Genomic DNA, 18,157 nt, shown 5'->3' with positions numbered 1-18,157 from the left:
CAAAGTTACACAGGTGTATGGTACACAACCCAAGGAGCGCCAATGCGCGTATAATGCGCTTTGAATGTACATTAAACTTTCCATTAAATGCGGATATTTGTCCCGCATTATATGCGCATTTAATGCATATTATGGAAGCGCATACCAAGAAGTGCACCTAATACGCATTGATCGAGGAGCCCAATCGGACATAGTGAACTCTGTACTATATTGGAATTTTTCTTCGTGCCCAGCTTTTAAGCATGCATTGCTGTGAGCATATTCCAGTACAGCTATCACAGAAGAAAAGAATGTCATTTATTTAAAATTCAATTTATATAAAATTCAAAAACTTAAATAAAATGTTTCATAATGGAGAGTCAGAAGCTACTCATTTCAATATTTTATAAAACCTGTTTTTTATAAATTGAATGCTCAATTTGCATTAATTACGCATTTGAATGCGCGCATTTTGAACACACAATTAATGTGGTTTTGAAGCCAATGCAATTGTACGCGCATTGGCGCTCCTTGGGAACGTTATTTTCAAAATAATTAGTATTAGTATGAATAGACTAAAATTACATAAAATTGCGTAAAGATCTTATTTTTATTTATATTCTTATACTGTAAAAATTTAAAGAGAATTAGGTCCTAAAAAAGAAAAAAGTTTAAATGTTATAATTTACGCGTAATAATTAATTGTTAGGCAGAAGTGAAGCTTTTGCTGGAATTTTGCGAACGTATTTATTGTTTACAGATTTTTGTCGGTCAACTCGAATTGCGAAGGTACGAATTAGAGTATCGCAACGATGTTACTTTCTTCGACATAAAAGCACCGTAGAAGCTCGCCCGTTCTCGAACGCCTTCGCAACCACGTCGCTGTTGGGAGATTCACTTTCTTCTCGTAATCTTTCATTTTGCTTTCACCGCTCTTTCGAATGAGGTTCACCGAGCGCTCCGATGGGTATCACGGTCATTTTTCGTTCGCAACAACGTTCAGCGATGCCATCGAAATTGATCATGCTTGCGCGACAAGCGAATCATTTAACATTTAACGGGATAAAATCACAAAGAATGCAGGAGAACATGCTGGGTGAGATTTTTATTATAATATTTAACGATTTCTCGGAACTTTAAGCATAAGAGATCTACTTATCTATACTGAAAAAACTGATACATGTTCCAAAAATAAACACGAATTTTAGTATTGTATTTTAATCTTTAGACATAGGATCTAGTTGTTTTACATATTATATAACATGTTGTCTGAACGTCCTTGAAAAATGGAATGTTTCCCTATATATAATTTTAACCACCAAAAAATAATGACCTTTTCGTACGATACTTTAAACCAGTTCTTTAAAGCAATAAAAGAAATCTTATTTTACTCTTGCATTCGATTACAAGTACGATAAATTACTTTTATATGCGACATTTTTTCTTATTTCATTTTTTGCGAAATTATTTTTTGTAGATTTCGGTAAAAAAAATGCTGAATTTTATTCTCTGCAACCAATTTATATGGTTTTTACGACTGTAGAATATATTTGAGAAGCACATAATTTTTTTATGTAATAAACACGTCATCAAACATTTCGTTACATGAAAAGCTTAGTAAACGCTGTCTTATCAATTCCGGCATACAAAAGTGTGGGATTGACATACTGATGTTAATAAAAATGAAAACAATGACTAAATCTTTGCATAAAGCCGAATTTTAGCCGCGACACTGGCTATAAAAGTTCTTTTTTTACTATATGCACATAAGGAAACATGGGATGTCCAGAAAGCGATGAGCGTTTCACTTGTTAGCCAAATTGAACAATCGGACGTTTCATTCCGTCTTTCATTCCGCGAAATTAATCCGCGAATGTGTTAAAACCGGATCCGCCGCATGCTTTCTTTGCTATCGCGGCTACGTAAATTATTGCGCAATCGATCGCTGGCACAAGAACGTTTCTTGACGTCGTCGTCGCGTCGGTGAAAGTCACGGCGCGCGCTTATGTATATCGAGGAATACGCCTTTCTATTCCTCTCCGCATTTTTGCGATGTTAGGGCCCTCGATAAGCCGATCTTCCTCGGTGTCCGCTCCGCTTTGCGCAGTCACCGATGTGTACGCTGAGAAAATTGTGCGGTAGCGATTAATATGTTATTAATGTCATTAAAACTGCACTCAGCGCTGCAGCATGAATCATCCAATTTCGTGTCTTAACAAATCCCACAACTTTTACTACCAGCAAAAATTGTGTTCTTTACTGACAATATTATTTGCGCTCCAAAAAATAAATAATTGTTCTACTCGGAATTATTGGACTTTTGTATCTTGAGTTAAAAAATGTTTTTAATTCTTGAACTTTTTAGTAATCCAATTCTTATTTCGAGAGAATTGGAGAGACTTTGTGCGTGCTGATTTAAAAAGACTTTTTAATTCTTAAAGTTGACTAAACATTCGAGGTATAAATGTCGGCGAAAATCTGGGAAAGTAGAAATCCCAGCGGGGTTGTTTCATGACCGTAACTAATAAAAAACTTCGGGGCCAATTATGTGTAGATTCTTAAGTCAATGCGCGCTCATCAATTCAGTGGCGCGGGATATACAATTTATTGTGTCTATCGTGCGAGAAATAGGGTAAAGAGAAAAGATTCATGGCACGCAATACGTATTTTTAGGCATACGTCGACAAAGGTGAAATTTTTCATCTGCAATATAATTAACGGCTGAAAATATGGAACGATTATACATTATATAGCTTCAACAAAATTAAGAAAAACAGCTTAACACCCTGTCACTTCGATAATGTCTTTTTTTTCTCGGCAAAAATGCTCTCGAAAAGGTTGTCGACATGGCGAATCTACATACGTATGAGGCGAATCTACACATGTATGAGGATGTAAAACATTCTCGAATAGGAATTTTGAGCGCTTTGGTACGATTATCATTGAACACGTGGCCGTCGTACAGATTCGTTGAAAGTTTCGTGTCGTCTGAGCGACTAAGAACACGTTCCAAGGAACGTTTCAGTCGCTGCACTTTCTCCGGCGACCCTAAAAGCTTCAACGACGTTCATTGAAACGAAAGTACAACGACCTCAGTAAAACAGTTTTGTACATATATTGATGAAATATATTCGGAATAATGTCGATCGATGATTTAATATTACCATGTATCCATATTACTATTTACACATTGCGCGGAATAGCGATAAACCCTTAAAAAGTTATATTTTAATTTCAAAAGATTAAGCTTTGCAAATCGTAAAAATAATAGTCCAAAGTTTAGTTCGAGCATTCAAGATAGATAAAATCGCCAAACGTTTTACTGACGATGAAAATAGTGTCTTTGCGTGTCCCTTGATTGCTATAAAATTCCACTAATAAATTACTTTATCTAACATCTTGCTTTCACAAAGGTTCTTGCGCGTGACTTACAATCCATATTAATAAAAAATATTTAATTGTAATTGTACGCGATATTAACAGAAACTCGGACATTTGGGAAAGTAAAAATAAAAATCGTGTCTGGATGGAATGCGATATAATTTCTTACGGATATACATATATTTATATATATATATAAAATAAAAAGCTGTGTACACGCCTCTACCGATGCTATATCTATGTATAAATGTACAGATGCACACGAGCGCGAGTACGCTCGCGTAAAGATCCGATTTATATTAATTCGCTTAACGATTTAACAAGAAAGCTTAAGTACAAAGCGCGACAATCGCGGAGCTCGTTACGTCTCGTGTCGCTATACGACTATTTGTCAATACGTTTATCCCTTCGTCGATTCAGTTCACCGTTGTAAACGAATTCGTATAAACGGTATGACAAAAAGTGTGTAATCGTACATAGCTTAAATCAGTCGTAAATCGTGTGCCCACCGAAATACGCGATAATGGGCGATCTTCTTAAACTTATACTATAAGTACGCCTGCGTTGGCACTGCTATTCGTAAAAATATCGGCAATAAATTTTCATTTTATCAAAACCATGTTGAAGTAATTACAAACTCATTGAAGATCGGGGTATAATTTGTTTAGCAATAATAATAATGAGTTACCAAAACAAAACTTTGTTAGCAAATAAATAGAAAAAGTCTAAACGCGTCCGATATTTAGCGGTATACAAAAACTTTCGATCGTTGTTCGCGCAACGAATTAACTGCAAGATCATGTCATATATTTACAAAAATATATTCATCGTGTTTAACGATATTAGTATAAAATTTTCAAATGGCGAATTGTTATTTCTGCCAAATAACATTCAATTTTGGCAATCAATAATCGATTTTTACAAGTTTTATTTCATGAGTCGAGCAACTCATCGCGGCACATTCTAAGCTCGTACGACAACGTACGATAGTTGGGCCATTTCTAATCCGGCAATCATCTAAGAATAACGTTATCGAAAGTTAGATCTCGGTTCTCGCGTTGAACGCCGGATTTTTTAAATGGATTCCATGGAAGCCTTCTGACTACGTGCGCCGTAGTGACGGATCCCGCCGGGCTCGGCTGACCGGAAGAAACTCCAGAAGAGCTGCTCGCCGAGACACTGCCTTTATCGTGGTGATTGTTGGGTTTCCCTGGTTTCTAAAAGAATTAGTTTTTACCGTCGTACCGTCGCATTGGCTTAAATTATTCGTCAAAGAAATATTTTAATTATAATTGTCGTCTTTAAAAAAGAGAATATGAAAATAAACAAACAGAAAAACGTTATTAAAAACCAATTTATCTCAATTATCTAATCTCAATGGTATTTGTGGTGGCTACGAATATTTTTCAGAGTATTTCTTATCTTATTAATTGACGTATTGCGTTATATGCTTTTTAGAAATGATATCAGTTATTATAGACTTTATCATTCACCTTTAGATAATTCCTATCCATTGGGGTGACTAACTTCAAATTTATAAAGTCACCGCATTGCTTTATCATCCGCACGACTTGCTCGTGGGACGCCCACTTGACGTCCTTGTCGCCGATACCGACTATGAAGTCTCCTTCCTTCATCCCGCCCACCTGGAATAAAAGATAGTTCTCTTGTTTTTATTCGTTGTCATAATTGCGTAAATACGTTACATAATTATAAAAAAAGAAGATTAAAGACAATTGTGAATACATCAGATGATAGAGATCATTAGATTATCTTACATCAGCTAGCGAATTGTGATCGACGGCGGCTATTATTACCGGAGCGTCGCCGCGTACGCTAAATCCGAAACCTTCACCGTCAGGACCTCTTTGAAGCTGCACCAATCGCGGCGCGGTCCAGTGTCGTTTGGCGGAAAATATCGCTACGGGTCCCAACGACTTGAAAAGATCATCCACCCCGTGCTGCCCGAAATCCGGATGAGTAATGCTAAGTTGAAATTTCGTGGAGGCTACATTTGCAAACAGAAAAAAAAACAAAATAAAAAATATGCATTTTGGTATTATGATTTATATATGCACCAAAATCGGGACCAAAATATAAGAAACAAAAATTATGACATGTTTCAATTTATGCTTTTTGACGAAATGTCATACCGATAATATCCGGTGGATCCAAAAGTTCTCGAAAATCATCCTCGCTACCGAATCTATTGTAGCTATCGAGCGTCGCTTCTTGCGTTTTCTTCAGGACCCTTGCTAGCGCTTTTTTACCCTTCAGATCACGGCACATTCTCTGAAGTCGTTGACTCTCGTCGTGTAAAACGAGAGCTTCTCTGAGATGTGCCTTGCCTGTAATAAAAAAATTCTATTCATATACATTCTTATAGATCAAGATAAATAAAAAAAGAAATAAATAATAAAAAAGTTAGAAATGTAAAAATAACATTTAATATTAAGTAATTGTAATTCTTATATGAAACGATAAGTCTTGCGGGTGAACGTACCCAATAATTTCCTTTCATTGTCATCTCTGGGAACGGTCGCGTCCAACTGAGTTTTCCCGTCGCTCTTTTGGATGTGCTCCAATGTGAGCCTCGTTTCCACACGAAACTCAGCGATCGGTCTGTCCAGCAGACCGACCGCGAGGTGCTTGTGAGCGAGGGCAAGATGGTGTTCGCGCTTCACCAGTATCAACGAGATCCACGTCTCTGGGACGTAGTCACGAACCGGCTCGCGCGATATCAATCCATGGACATCATTGTATATCGCCGCAACCTGGATTAATAATTATCTTCATGATTCACTTGTATTTATCACACTAATAATCGCAAGACAGCAGAAGAATCGTGACAAAGATTTTTTACCTGTGCTGCCTCTTGAGCAAGATCTAAGCAAACATCGACGTTTCTGCCATCCTTCGATTGTAGCTCCAGCTTTTCGAAGAGACACTCCCTTGCCTGAGCCTAACATATAGAAATGCGAAATAAATTTAATTGTTAATAGTAAATATGCGATACATGATATTAAAGAATTATTAATTGTGAGATAGAATAGTTCTTTATTTGAACATCTACGATAAATACCAAATTAAGAGCGACGAGAGCGAGAACTTACGAGCATTAATTGCACCAGCATTTCAAGCATATCCGGGCCCAGATCCATACTTGGTGCGTTTGTAAAGTTCTCGTGGATATATCGGAAGGTGCCAGCCGCTCTGAGAAAAGCGTCGACCGCTTGGTCGAGTCCTCGAGCGGTCAAACGATCCTGCTTGGCAGCCAACTGCGTATAAAGTGCGCCGGCATTGAAGAGAATAGACGCCTTCTCGAAGGCGACCGTTCGCTGGCAACTCGGTACTCCTGTCAACGAATCGAACCATTCGAAATAAATGCCAAGGCTTCTGTCGGGCGGAAAGAAACGCCTCTCTATGAAATAGAGCTGATTGTAATAACGCAGGAGTAACGCGATGCCCGCCGAATCTCTGGTCGGTGTCCTCGTAGCCTGCGAATTTAAAATAATAAAATATTTATTTATAACATTTATTTCCTTTATATTCACTAACTTAAATTCTATATTTTGAAGTAATATTCAAATTATTGACAATTATATGACACGATTTAATTTATTCCAGAAATTACGTTCAGACAATTTGCACAAAGTTCTTCAATAGAAAGTTTCTAAATTACAAATAATAAAGAGATAAAAGATTCATTTTTTTTTAATTTGATGGAAATTATTATGAAAAGAGATACGCGTTATTTGCTTACCTGCCTGGTTTCCATCAGGTCAGCTATAGCTTCTTCGTAGTTTTCCCCATCCTCGCTATAGTGTTCCAAGATGAAGTCCTACAAGTAAATAAAAGATCGTTCAAGCAGGGCGATCAATAATTCGTAACACGTGCACGTAGCACGTGGAATCACAATACGTGACGGACAATGTTAAATCGATATCTTCATAGCAACTACGAACTACGAAGCTTTCTTGGTTAATGCATGCTGGCATCTCTTCTCACAACACTTGCAATTTTCCTCTCGTAATTCTCGCTAAAGTTAGAAGCTGACGCAAGATAAAAATGGTGAAAATCACCCTCGAATTAATACGGAAACGTTCGGAGCATAATGAGGGCGAAATATCAACGTTGGAAGAGATAGCTTTGCACCAGGAGAATATCGATAAAATCCAGCTGATAGACAGACACTGCAGGAATCTCAAGATCCTGCTGTTGCAGCACAATCTAATATCGAAGATAGAGAATCTGAGTATGCTGAAGAGGCTGGAATATCTGAATCTGGCCCTCAATAATATCGAGGTTATCGAAAACCTGGAGGGCTTAGAGAGCTTAAAGAAGTTAGACCTCACCATCAATTTTATCGGAAATTTACAGAGTGTAAAAAATCTCAGGTATTTTTCTTCATAATAATATTATTATTATTATTATATTATATATAAACTATATACATAATTTCTAATTATTTTATTTTATAATAAAATTACATCATGTTAAGAAATATATTTAAAAAAACGTTAAATATAATTTATGCAGTCAATTAATCAAAATTCAACCATCAAAATCAATCAGCGTCAAACTTCGATCAATTGTGCGTCAATATGACATCATTTCGTATTATACAGTTTCAATAGAATTATAAATCACTTTTGATTCTCTCTCAATTGCATGTTTCACATAGGTGCAACGAACATTTGGAGCATCTGATTCTAATGGGAAATCCGTGCACGGATTACGAGTACTACAGGCAATACGTTGTGGCTACTTTACCGCAATTGCAAGAGCTCGACATGAAAGAGATTGACAGATCGGAACGCATCAAGGCATTGCAGATCTATTCGCGAGCGCGAGACGACGTTATCGAGAGCTACAAGCATTATGAGAAGACTAGGATAGCTCAACGCGTTCGTCGCAATGCACATGAAACCACAGAAACACTCAAGCAGATGGTATATTTTTCTTGACGATGTACATAGTGATAGTATGTCGGTAATGCAATGTCTGAGCTAGTATGCAAATTGCAAAGCGCGTTAAATATTAATTATTTAATAAGGCAATAATTCTCTAAATACTATTGAAATATGCCATTAACGTTTAATCCACAAGATCATAAATTAACATATTTTATGTTAAATTGTACGTGAGATTTTTCAGAACTATTTGATTTGAATTACAAAAGGCTTTAAAATCCAAATGTACAAATAATGTTGACATATTTTTCTTAATTAAATAAACTATACATGTATCTACGTGAATGTTTTTCAAATCGTCTGTAGTTTGCTAAGCGCGTAAACAGTTATGTAGCAGAACATCATTTATGCATGAAAAATGCAAATAAGAACGTTTAACATCTTTTTCAGAGTACTGAGGAGAAGGTGAAACATACAAAGAACGAGCGAAGCGAGAATACAAGCACAGAGCAGGATGACGAGTCAGAGGACGAACATTTCTGGAAACAGCCTAGTTATCATACGCCGGAAGACAGAGTCGCCATTGCTGAGCGATTCATGAAGAAACAAGAGATGAAGAATCGCACTTCGGATAAGACCACTCATCCAAAACGTGCGCTGAAATTATTCGCTCCAGATGGAAGAGCATATAATATAAATCGAGCGAAGGTACCATTCAGATTAAACGATGAAGATGATCCCGATTTTGTTGTTCTTGAAGTATCCGTTTACAGGTAATTACTAATTAATGCGTGGTGCTAAATAGCAGCATACACTGTATCCGAGCAGTAAATAATTATAAGAGTAAAAAGGCACATTGTAAGAACTTATTTTTAAAAACTTATAAACACTTTTCAAGAATAAACAATCAATTTTTAATATATCCATTGTTTAACGACAGCGGTTATTTTTGTCTATCGCAAATTTTGAAGATTTATCATTTATTAAAAGTATATCCCACATTATTGCGCTTATTTTTCGTATTCGTAGACACTTGGACACTTCTTATATCGACGTCGACGTAAATCCGACTTACGTGCGAGTCACTATAAAAGGAAAGATCCTGCAGTTAACCCTGCCCTGCGAGGTATCGGTTGAGAGAAGCAATGTTCGACGGAATACGACTACCGGAAGTTTAGTGATCGCTATGGCCCGTTTGACTCCGTGCACAACAATCGTGAAAAAGAACGAATCGACGAAAAAGAAGAAATCCAACGAAAGCGAAACAAAGGTAATTACAATTCGGGCACCGATGACCTCCCAACGAGTCCTCCTCGAGATCGGCCCGGCCACGGATATTCACGATTTTCTGAAGATAAGTAAGAATTCCGCGAAACAAACCCAGAAGAAAGAAAAGAAGGATCTTGATAATTTCGAGAACAATTCGGACGTACCGCCTCTCGAATAAACTCAAACTAATTACAAAACCTGATGATGATCTCATAAATTGATCATTATGTTGATTCGGGACTTACCTTGAACGGATCCCGAAAGTCAATATCTTTGGTCTCCTTGAGTCCCAATGGTATCATCGGCATAACGGGCTCATCACTGAAAGAAAATACCGTTCGATGCAATACCGTACGTTTTTGCCACTTATATCAGTAAAATTTAATAATTCTCGCCGAATTTACCCATCGACATTCTGATACAGCTCCACCGAGCTATTCAACTCGGCGAGCTGTTCCTTCAGCAGCTGTAAGTTCGAGTTGACGAAGCTTAGCTCCAAGGCGACGGTCTCCTTTAATTTTCTGTTGGTCGTCGCCCTGTAACATAATTAATAAGAATTAAGACAAATGCAAATATATTACTTATAAAATGTATTATTAATAGTACAAAATTTTTTTTTATATTACATTTATTTTCGATCATAGACCATGATCACTTAGGACTTTCAGTTTTGCAGTAGTGTTTGTAAATAATTATATAGATCGCAGAATAAAAAAATTATCGTTTTAAACGATCTTAAAGCAATTATACCAGAAAAGATACAAAATTCTACACGAATTTCGTGGTAATTTATAAAAATAACTAGCTGTATTCAGCTTAATAATTATATTTAAATATTATTTATTATATATATATTGACGTGTAAGTGCGCTGTGGCGTGTGAACGCTTACTTAAAGAGATTCTCAGCGCCCGCTCGTAGCCGCAGCTCCTTGTTGATCTCCTGGTTGAGCTTACTTCGCTTGTTCTGCAGCTTTCCTCTGCAGGTCGCTACCCTCGGATCCGAACCCTGCGAACCATGAAACGCATAGTTAGCGATGCCTCCGACGTATCATGTATGGCTCGTAATCATATAATCCGCAAGGATTGCCGCAAAGATAAAGACCAGTTCCGCTAGCCATGTTGATCAACTAACTCTGGCCGGCGATTATCTATCGTCTTTTCGGATCATAGCGGATAATATGAGTGGAAACAAGGCGATAAAACGATTTTCTTATATATGTTTCTTATATATGTCCCTTTCTCAAATTGCAATGCAAATTCCACCCAATCTTCTCGAAAGATTTTCTTTTCGATGATGACTGTTGAGAGAATTGATACTTTCTTACGTATAAATAATTCTAATTAATACGTTTTAATATTTAATACGTCTTAAGAAGAAAGTATCCAATATTATCGGATACAATGATATTAAGGTATATTTATTAAAGTTAATTACCTCTATGGTTATACAACATTGCGATAATAATTAAGGTAACATTTAATATCTTTTTGATATCAAGGTAATTCGAAGCAAAGTAAATATATCGTACTAATTAAATAGTATTACCATAAAGCTGATAATTATTGCGCATCGCTAATGCGCAAGTTATTACATTTTATTTTAAAATTAGTGCACGCAAAAGTTTATAGGTAGTTTTTTGCTATGTTCTAACTGATTGTGAAACAATGTAAAAAATGAAACGTGATGAATCGGGAAGAAACGCTGATAGATGTAATTATACGCTAAGAAGTATCAAAGTACAAGAAAAGAAGCAAAAAGAAGACACGGTCGCGGTTATCGCGCGCGAATTACTATACACATCGGAAGAAGCCGCGACGACCTCGCGATCGCCGACCGTGCAGCCGACTGTCAAGTTCGGACTTCCTTTGCTCCTTACCCCAAACCGGAAGCATCTCCTCATGATAGCGTCCGGCGTGGCGGTTTTCGCGTTTCGCGCACTTCGCACCGTGTCAACGCCGTCTTTTCTTCTGTCGAACGCCCTTCTGTCCTCCTTCTCCTCCCTCGTAGTCTCGCTCGAAACGATCATCCTCGCGTCCGAGGGAGCGATCGCGCGATCCCTCGGCAACGGGCAGTAATGCACCCACTTTAGCATGATCGCGAATGCATCGGCAACGATCTCGATCGTACCATTGGAACTGAGACTGTTCTCCGCGCGGATAACGATTTTCTAACGGCCGATCATCCTTCTCTCTCTTTCTTCCTTTCTTTATTTTTACGTAAGAATAGGATATGAAGAATGTGATATAAAAAAAAATCTCTGATGTAGTAATGACGGCTGCGATTAAAAACTTTGAATTAGCGCGTAGATAGAATCCAATGCTTTATTGTGCGGAATGTTTCATATAACGTTTACTATCAAATATCTATGTATACCCTAAAATAGTCTCTTTTCGCAAATTCGAAACTGATCTTTTCCCTGCAGATTTAAAGCACGGCATTATTGCCAACAAAGAATTAAGTAATTAAATAATTCATGGAACCTGCACTGATGTAACAACGAAATGCGATTTCTGGATTGATGTCAAATTGATATTCTAACATAATTTTTCCACCGGGAGCTTTAGTTTTATTAACATATATCTCTTTAATGCTGAAAGAGCATTAAAATAAAGGAACAACAATTATGTTATTTGTCATTAAAGAAACGGAAGAACAATACTCAATTAATGAAAAAAGAGAGAGAAAGGCACGCTATATATCCAGGAATGTCAGATAAACACAATTTTTTCAAAATCCTCGCAATCTAGCCTGCACTTATCATCTTGCAGAACTTAATCATTGCGTAAAAGATTAGTCGTAAAAGTCTTAATGATTTACAAGCGACTTAAGAATGCGCAGGCACACACCTATTTACAAACTTTATGAGATATTAATAAGGCAACGATTAGGTTCACGTTTTGTGCGTTATATCGTTTATATTCATGTTACGTAAAACAATTTAACTTTAAAAAATATGCAGATTTGCTTGTTATTCCTTTAATTCTTATTTGAGTAAAATGGACGCATAATATTTGCTTTCACCGCAAAAATGCTGTTGTTGCGGCTTACCGCAAATGTTGGAAGGCTATCGCGTCGCGATAATTTCAATAAACGCGAAAGCCGATGCGCGTTGCCGAGCGATACAGCACGGCCGATGATGTTCAACGAGATCTAGTCGTGTCTTATCGTCTCACAAACCGGCTTCTAAGGAAATGTACAATGTAACGAGATTGCGAGACGCGCATTCCCTTTTTATCTTCTAAAAAAAGAAAGGAGCTTTTACATTAACGAAGGTCATTTTATCGAGAACGTAGGATGTAATTTCAAGATGTGATTTCAAATTTTCGACAAAAACTTATGGTCTCGTTTGTCACCCAAAACAAACCAAATGGTTATCAATTAAAGGAGGAAAATCGATTTCTTTCTCGCAGCCACATACTCGATTACAAAGAAGATGACTGCTAAAAAAATATTGATAATTAAATAAACCACGAAAAGAAAGAAATGAAGAAAGAGATAAAAGGCAGGCTCATGGGGTTTATGCGGTTAGCCTTTATTTTAGACGTAACGGCGGACTAGGTGTTCACGTTACCGTAATTCCGTTCCACTCTACTTAATAAACCGTCTCATTAATGCGATAAGCGCGACTCGTAGGTAACGATGGGTTATCCGTAGCTGTCGTTCGTGCAAACCGAGCAATATAAAATTCGAAAGGCGCGTCCCCCTACGCATTCCGCCGCTCGCCTCTGCTACAGTTTCCTGTTACGATGAATTTTGTACAACCGGAATCGTAACGTCATTATAACATCGCGCGTCACCGAACGTATATACTAGAATCCTCGCGGTTACGCGAGTTCTTCCTTACGTAATGCGTGTATACGTAAGGACGTATCAATCCATGCTGTGAAAAAATTATTTCTGCCGTTCTCAAAGATAGAATAAAGTATTGTTTTTTTTATTTTGTCTCGCGCAAAGATAAGATGAACTATTGTCTTATAATTCCTTTTCCAGTTTTTTTTTACGTATAAATGGAGGCTTAATGTAAATCTGTTACATCTATTATAGAGGTGCAGATTCCGTAATTTCATATTGTGCACGAATAAGGTCTCGGCCAATTCAGAAGTATGTTAAATGTTTGTTAATTATGGCGTTTCATTCAGACGCGAAAGCAACAATAACGTAACGTAGGAAAACATTCATATTAGAATAAATAGAATATGCAAGCGCTAACTCGGTCAACCAGAAGTTACGATCGGTGTTTCTCGTTCAACAGGAAATTGTAACGTCCAGTTCCTCTTGACATAAATATCGGCAGCTCGCTTATCGGTGCGCCGATTTGCAAAACACCCGCCCATACGTGCAAAGTGTCCCGGGAATCGTGTACTTCTTCTGAATTATAGATAATCTACTTTTACTTTTGTCTCTTTCCATCTGTCTAACTATTGAGTGTTATGAAAAGATTATAAGTTACACGTGTAATTTTTTATAATTCTCCATCAGAAAGGATTGAGCGTACAAATAATTAAAATAAACGATCTTTAGACTTATTTTAGGACCATAATGTACCATTTTCGATACGAAACTAGACATAGGTGTTAAGTGAAAAAAAAAGTTTCGGGAATTAAACGAACAGACAAATCAATTTTAGCTATCAAATAAAATTAATGATGATTTCAAATTCTAGTTATTAAATAAAATATTATAAGCCTCTTTTCTCTTCGCTTTACATTTCTACTCTAGTCCATCAATTAAATCGATTTACATGGCATATATCAAAGTTATTTAAACATTAATCTCGTTTTTTAATTTCCAACAAAAGAAAATTATAATCAATCGCGAAATGTATCCCATTAAATCCTCGATTCTAAGGAAGAATTGATCATCAGTTCAAATCGCCTTACAGAATAATTCTCAGCCGAGAGGAGAGGAGATACACTTGGTTTCGGGACACTGGATATGCCGCAACGCGGATTCGTATGCGACATTAACGACTTTGCCGGATGTTATCGCGCGCTAAATCTACCGTAACTCGCGCGTTATTAAACGTCGCGGCCTCAGTAGCCGGCCGGCCGCATATAACTGTTTGCTGCCGTTTCAGGCGAATCAAAGACGAGGCCGGGTGGAATCGGTATCGCCGGACTAAATCGGCATCGAGCGTCCGTGCGTAAAGAGCAGCGGTGAGATAGCCTTGTCATCGAAGAGACTCGCGCATCCTGCGCATGCAATATTCAATTAGATTTGCATGGAATGTTCAATTAAATTATCACCGTGATAGCGAGTGCCGTTTCCCCTTTGCAGCTCGATTAAGACTTTAAAATAATTATTTAGATGTTCCGCACGCGGACCGTTGTTGTTTGCAGAGAATATGTACATTATATAATATACATATAATTCAAGCAGATCATCACAAAAAGCAAACGGATTGTAAAATATTTTGCATATTACATTATAGCACGTAAATTTATACAATATCAAAATAGTTACAATAACAGGAAACAACCATCGATTATTCCCCTTGAGTAAAAAATGCTATCCCTATAATATATAGTTAAAAATAGACAGTAAGTAGAGCTATTAATAAATATGAATAAATTATTTTGTGCGCAAGCTAGATAACTAAATTGATCCATTTTGTACCCTTATATGTAAATTTCTAAACTTTAATGCACACCTGTACTTTTAAAACAACGGTCGCGTGGGTTGACACATTATTATGTAACATTCGCCCACGTTCGGCACACGGACACCCGATATTCCTAATTCGTCAGCATTTGATTTATGCGACCTCGATACGTACGCGGCCTTGCCCAGCGAATTTATGAGACAAAGAAGAGCGCGTGTTCAAATTATCGTATACGCAATCGCATTTTGCAAATCTCCTGTCGTTCGCCCGGCACGCGTTGTTGCGAAAATGCGAACAAATACGATCGCACTTAATAATATCAATTTTCCGTGGAAATTCGCACGATCTGCAACGCGGCGCGCGCTGGCCAGCAAATGTTATCAAGCGAATCAATCGCGCGCGAGAATTTACGTTATATTTTCTATTATATCTTCCACGTCGACCTGCACATTCAAACGGCATTCGCGGTATTTACGCTGAAACCACCGTAATTTTTTAACGGAACTGCACGGGAATTTAGAATTTAGCGTAGCGTTTTCAGCAATTACCGAACGCATCTATCGTGGAGAAGAGGAATCGCAATCGAGAAATTCGAAATGACGATATATTATATTATTACTGTTGTCATACGTCCCCACGTCGATTGTCGCGAGCACAGACGCGGATTATATTCGCACTTAACCCATGACTCTCATCTAGCCAATTTCGACGATTTATCCTGAAGTCTCTTAGCGCGACTCGTCGACTCGAGGACCGGCCACCGTCGTATCTTCCCGGCGACTAATCGCGAGAGGTGAGGTCGCCGGAATATGGGTCCCGCGGACGCACTCCGGCGCTCGGTGAAAGGAGAGAAACTCCGTAAATAATACAGTGGGGATGGATAACGCCGATGGCTCCTTTTTTTCTCTCTCTCGTCTCTCCGTCTCGTCGCGATTCTCGTACGCGCGGTGCGTGTGCGTGCGTATGCGATTCCGATGAAACGCACGCCCGTAAAAGCGGCACGGCGAAACGCCGATGGTAGATGACAAGGCTCTCTCCCTGATCATCGTGTACAGCTGTCCTCCTCCCGCAGGGATGAACGATCCGTACAGTCATTTGAGCTCAGCGAAGCTCATAGACTTACATATAGATAAGCAATACACTGCGGACACTCACGTACATTTACACATATATATATATATATACTTTTGCGAGCGATAAACATTTGGGGAAAAAGTGGAGACAAGATATTAATTTGTGAGAATAATGAGAAGAATAAGTACAGAACCTACATACGTGTTTGATGTAGATGCAGGATAGCGGAAATTATAAAGCTAATTTTTTTACGTATATTTATTTAAAATAAAAGAACTGTAGCTATATCAGTCAATGACACGAGATTTCTACTACGCGGTCGATGTCCCGCATTCTCGTCGCCCATTTATCACGAACGCGATTTTGAATTTATTTTTAAACGGCCGACTCTTTTTTTCCTCCGACTTCGTCCGCGACACGAGAGAATTTCTCGTTTAGAAAATAATGTAAATCAGATTTCAGAAAGCAGATTTGACTTACGTCACACTTACGGAGGTGGATTGTATACATATTACGCATATATAGTAAAACTCGAAAGTGGACAGTCCAATGTTTAGCAATAGTTGTTGAGCAATATTTTCATCTATGTATGTCATTTCCTTATTACTTTAACTTTTTCTATTATGAAGATTTGTATTACGTTCTGCGCGCTATTCAATGAATTTACGTTAGCTTTACGAAACCTCTTATGAAGACATCTTAGAAAAAAACGTGAAATATTAATTTTAACGCAATGTATCGCAGTGTGTTGCCAAATTCGTTACTCGATGTATAATATAATGTCTAAAAATGGATTTTCCCATACGGAACATCCTTAGTCATTTGGAAAACAGAATTTAACAGTATCAAAATCACAATACGATCAATCTCGACGGATAAAAATTTGTTAAAAACCTTGATAGACAAATAAGCACAAATTTTAATTAAACTTTAACAATTACTAATCATAATCTATTTATATCTCGGGGTAATTTCATGATGTTCTCGTGATAGAAGAGTCAAACAAAATCCCACAAAACGTCAGATGTACGAAAACAAATGGGAAGAAAGCTCGAGGAAGGCGGACGCGATAATACGCGATTTCGCTTGTGGTCCACGTACTCGGAGGTACTGGCAAGGGGATACCGTCCGATGCTGGGAAGGCCGCGAGGAAGGAGCTCGATAACGGTATCCACCGCGAATGATCCCCACCCGGGGATCGAGATGCCGTAGACGTAGTCGAACGGACCGAGAGAAGACGAACGGGAAATAAGATACGTCCACATTTTTCGCGGCCCCTCGTAACGCGCACCTGTCGCCGACACGACCGCGACGCGACGTCGCGCGCTTGCCGCGCGGGAAACAAGCGTTTATACCATTCTGAGGTTTACACACCTATATCGATTTACCGCCGCCGGTTTCATTTAATCTTTCTCATTCCCGACGCAATCGCGTAGCTGTACGCGGATTTGGTGTGCACGATAATTAGCTAAATTGTCGTTAGGAAATCATTTCTGTGGAAATATTACGAGGTATGAGATATGCTAATAACGACGGTAAAACATGTACGAAATTTATGAAATCGCATTACAAACGTACTTACGAGGCTACAAATGATATTACGAGGATATAAATGATATATCATTATATTAATATTCGCTATATGACAACTTAAAATTAGCTTTCTACCGCCAGATAACTACCGTTCCCAAGATATCGCGAAAAAATCGGGTCATAAAATTTTAATACCACATACGTGGGGAAAAGTCGAAGGAACATAATATCGAGAATACTGTAATGTACGACTTCGAACTTTTCCGGAGCCACGACTGGCATAACATTACAAGCGGAACCAGATTCCGCGCAGCGGTATAGTTTTCCCTCGCTGCATTCTGCTGAACGTATAACTACTTTTACCACATATACGGCAGGAATGTCTAATTGTGCACGGGTTTCTG

At 38.0% G+C, this 18,157-nt stretch overlaps 2 protein-coding genes across 4 annotated transcripts in view; one reads left to right on the top strand and one right to left on the bottom strand.

Moving 5' to 3' along the window:
- Positions 1-3,502: 3,502 nt before the first annotated feature.
- Rhp (GTP-Rho-binding protein rhophilin) overlaps positions 3,503-18,157 on the bottom strand; it is a 28,143-nt gene continuing 13,488 nt past the window's right edge. For 2 of the 3 annotated variants that reach the window (XM_071771009.1, XM_071771010.1), the window contains exons 2-12: positions 10,434-10,549; positions 9,947-10,078; positions 9,788-9,863; positions 7,124-7,201; positions 6,474-6,857; positions 6,224-6,322; positions 5,864-6,134; positions 5,514-5,708; positions 5,139-5,368; positions 4,854-5,006; positions 3,503-4,577 (exon numbers count right to left, since the gene is read on the bottom strand). In XM_071771009.1, coding sequence (XP_071627110.1) covers positions 4,374-4,577; positions 4,854-5,006; positions 5,139-5,368; positions 5,514-5,708; positions 5,864-6,134; positions 6,224-6,322; positions 6,474-6,857; positions 7,124-7,201; positions 9,788-9,863; positions 9,947-10,078; positions 10,434-10,549 — 1,938 coding nt within the window. In that variant the 3' untranslated portion in view covers positions 3,503-4,373. Of the gene's footprint in view, positions 4,578-4,853; positions 5,007-5,138; positions 5,369-5,513; positions 5,709-5,863; positions 6,135-6,223; positions 6,323-6,473; positions 6,858-7,123; positions 7,202-9,787; positions 9,864-9,946; positions 10,079-10,433; positions 10,550-11,420; positions 11,699-18,157 lie in introns of those variants that run through there. The other variant, XM_071771008.1, reaches the window with a different exon arrangement.
- On the top strand, positions 7,208-9,966 carry Tilb (touch insensitive larva B). The gene is made up of 4 exons (XM_071771011.1): positions 7,208-7,757; positions 8,045-8,312; positions 8,724-9,046; positions 9,303-9,966. The coding sequence occupies exons 1-4, from the start codon at positions 7,429-7,431 to the stop codon at positions 9,718-9,720; spliced, it is 1,338 nt and encodes a 445-aa protein (XP_071627112.1). The 5' UTR covers positions 7,208-7,428; the 3' UTR covers positions 9,721-9,966.

This window comes from Temnothorax longispinosus, chromosome 2, assembly GCF_030848805.1.
Source record: "Temnothorax longispinosus isolate EJ_2023e chromosome 2, Tlon_JGU_v1, whole genome shotgun sequence".
In the NCBI taxonomy this organism is placed as follows: Eukaryota; Metazoa; Arthropoda; class Insecta; order Hymenoptera; family Formicidae; genus Temnothorax; species Temnothorax longispinosus.
The sequence above is the reverse complement of the archived record's forward strand: the minus strand, read 5'-3'. Positions and strand labels throughout refer to the sequence as shown.

Excerpts from the sequence above, each read along its gene's own strand:
- Tilb (XM_071771011.1), top strand. The coding sequence starts at position 7,429 with ATGGTGAAAATCACCCTCGAATTAATACGGAAACGTTCGGAGCATAAT. Across the intron at positions 8,313-8,723 it reads CAGAAACACTCAAGCAGATG|AGTACTGAGGAGAAGGTGAA; the intron begins GTATATTTTTCT and ends CATCTTTTTCAG. Across the intron at positions 9,047-9,302 it reads CTTGAAGTATCCGTTTACAG|ACACTTGGACACTTCTTATA; the intron begins GTAATTACTAAT and ends TCGTATTCGTAG.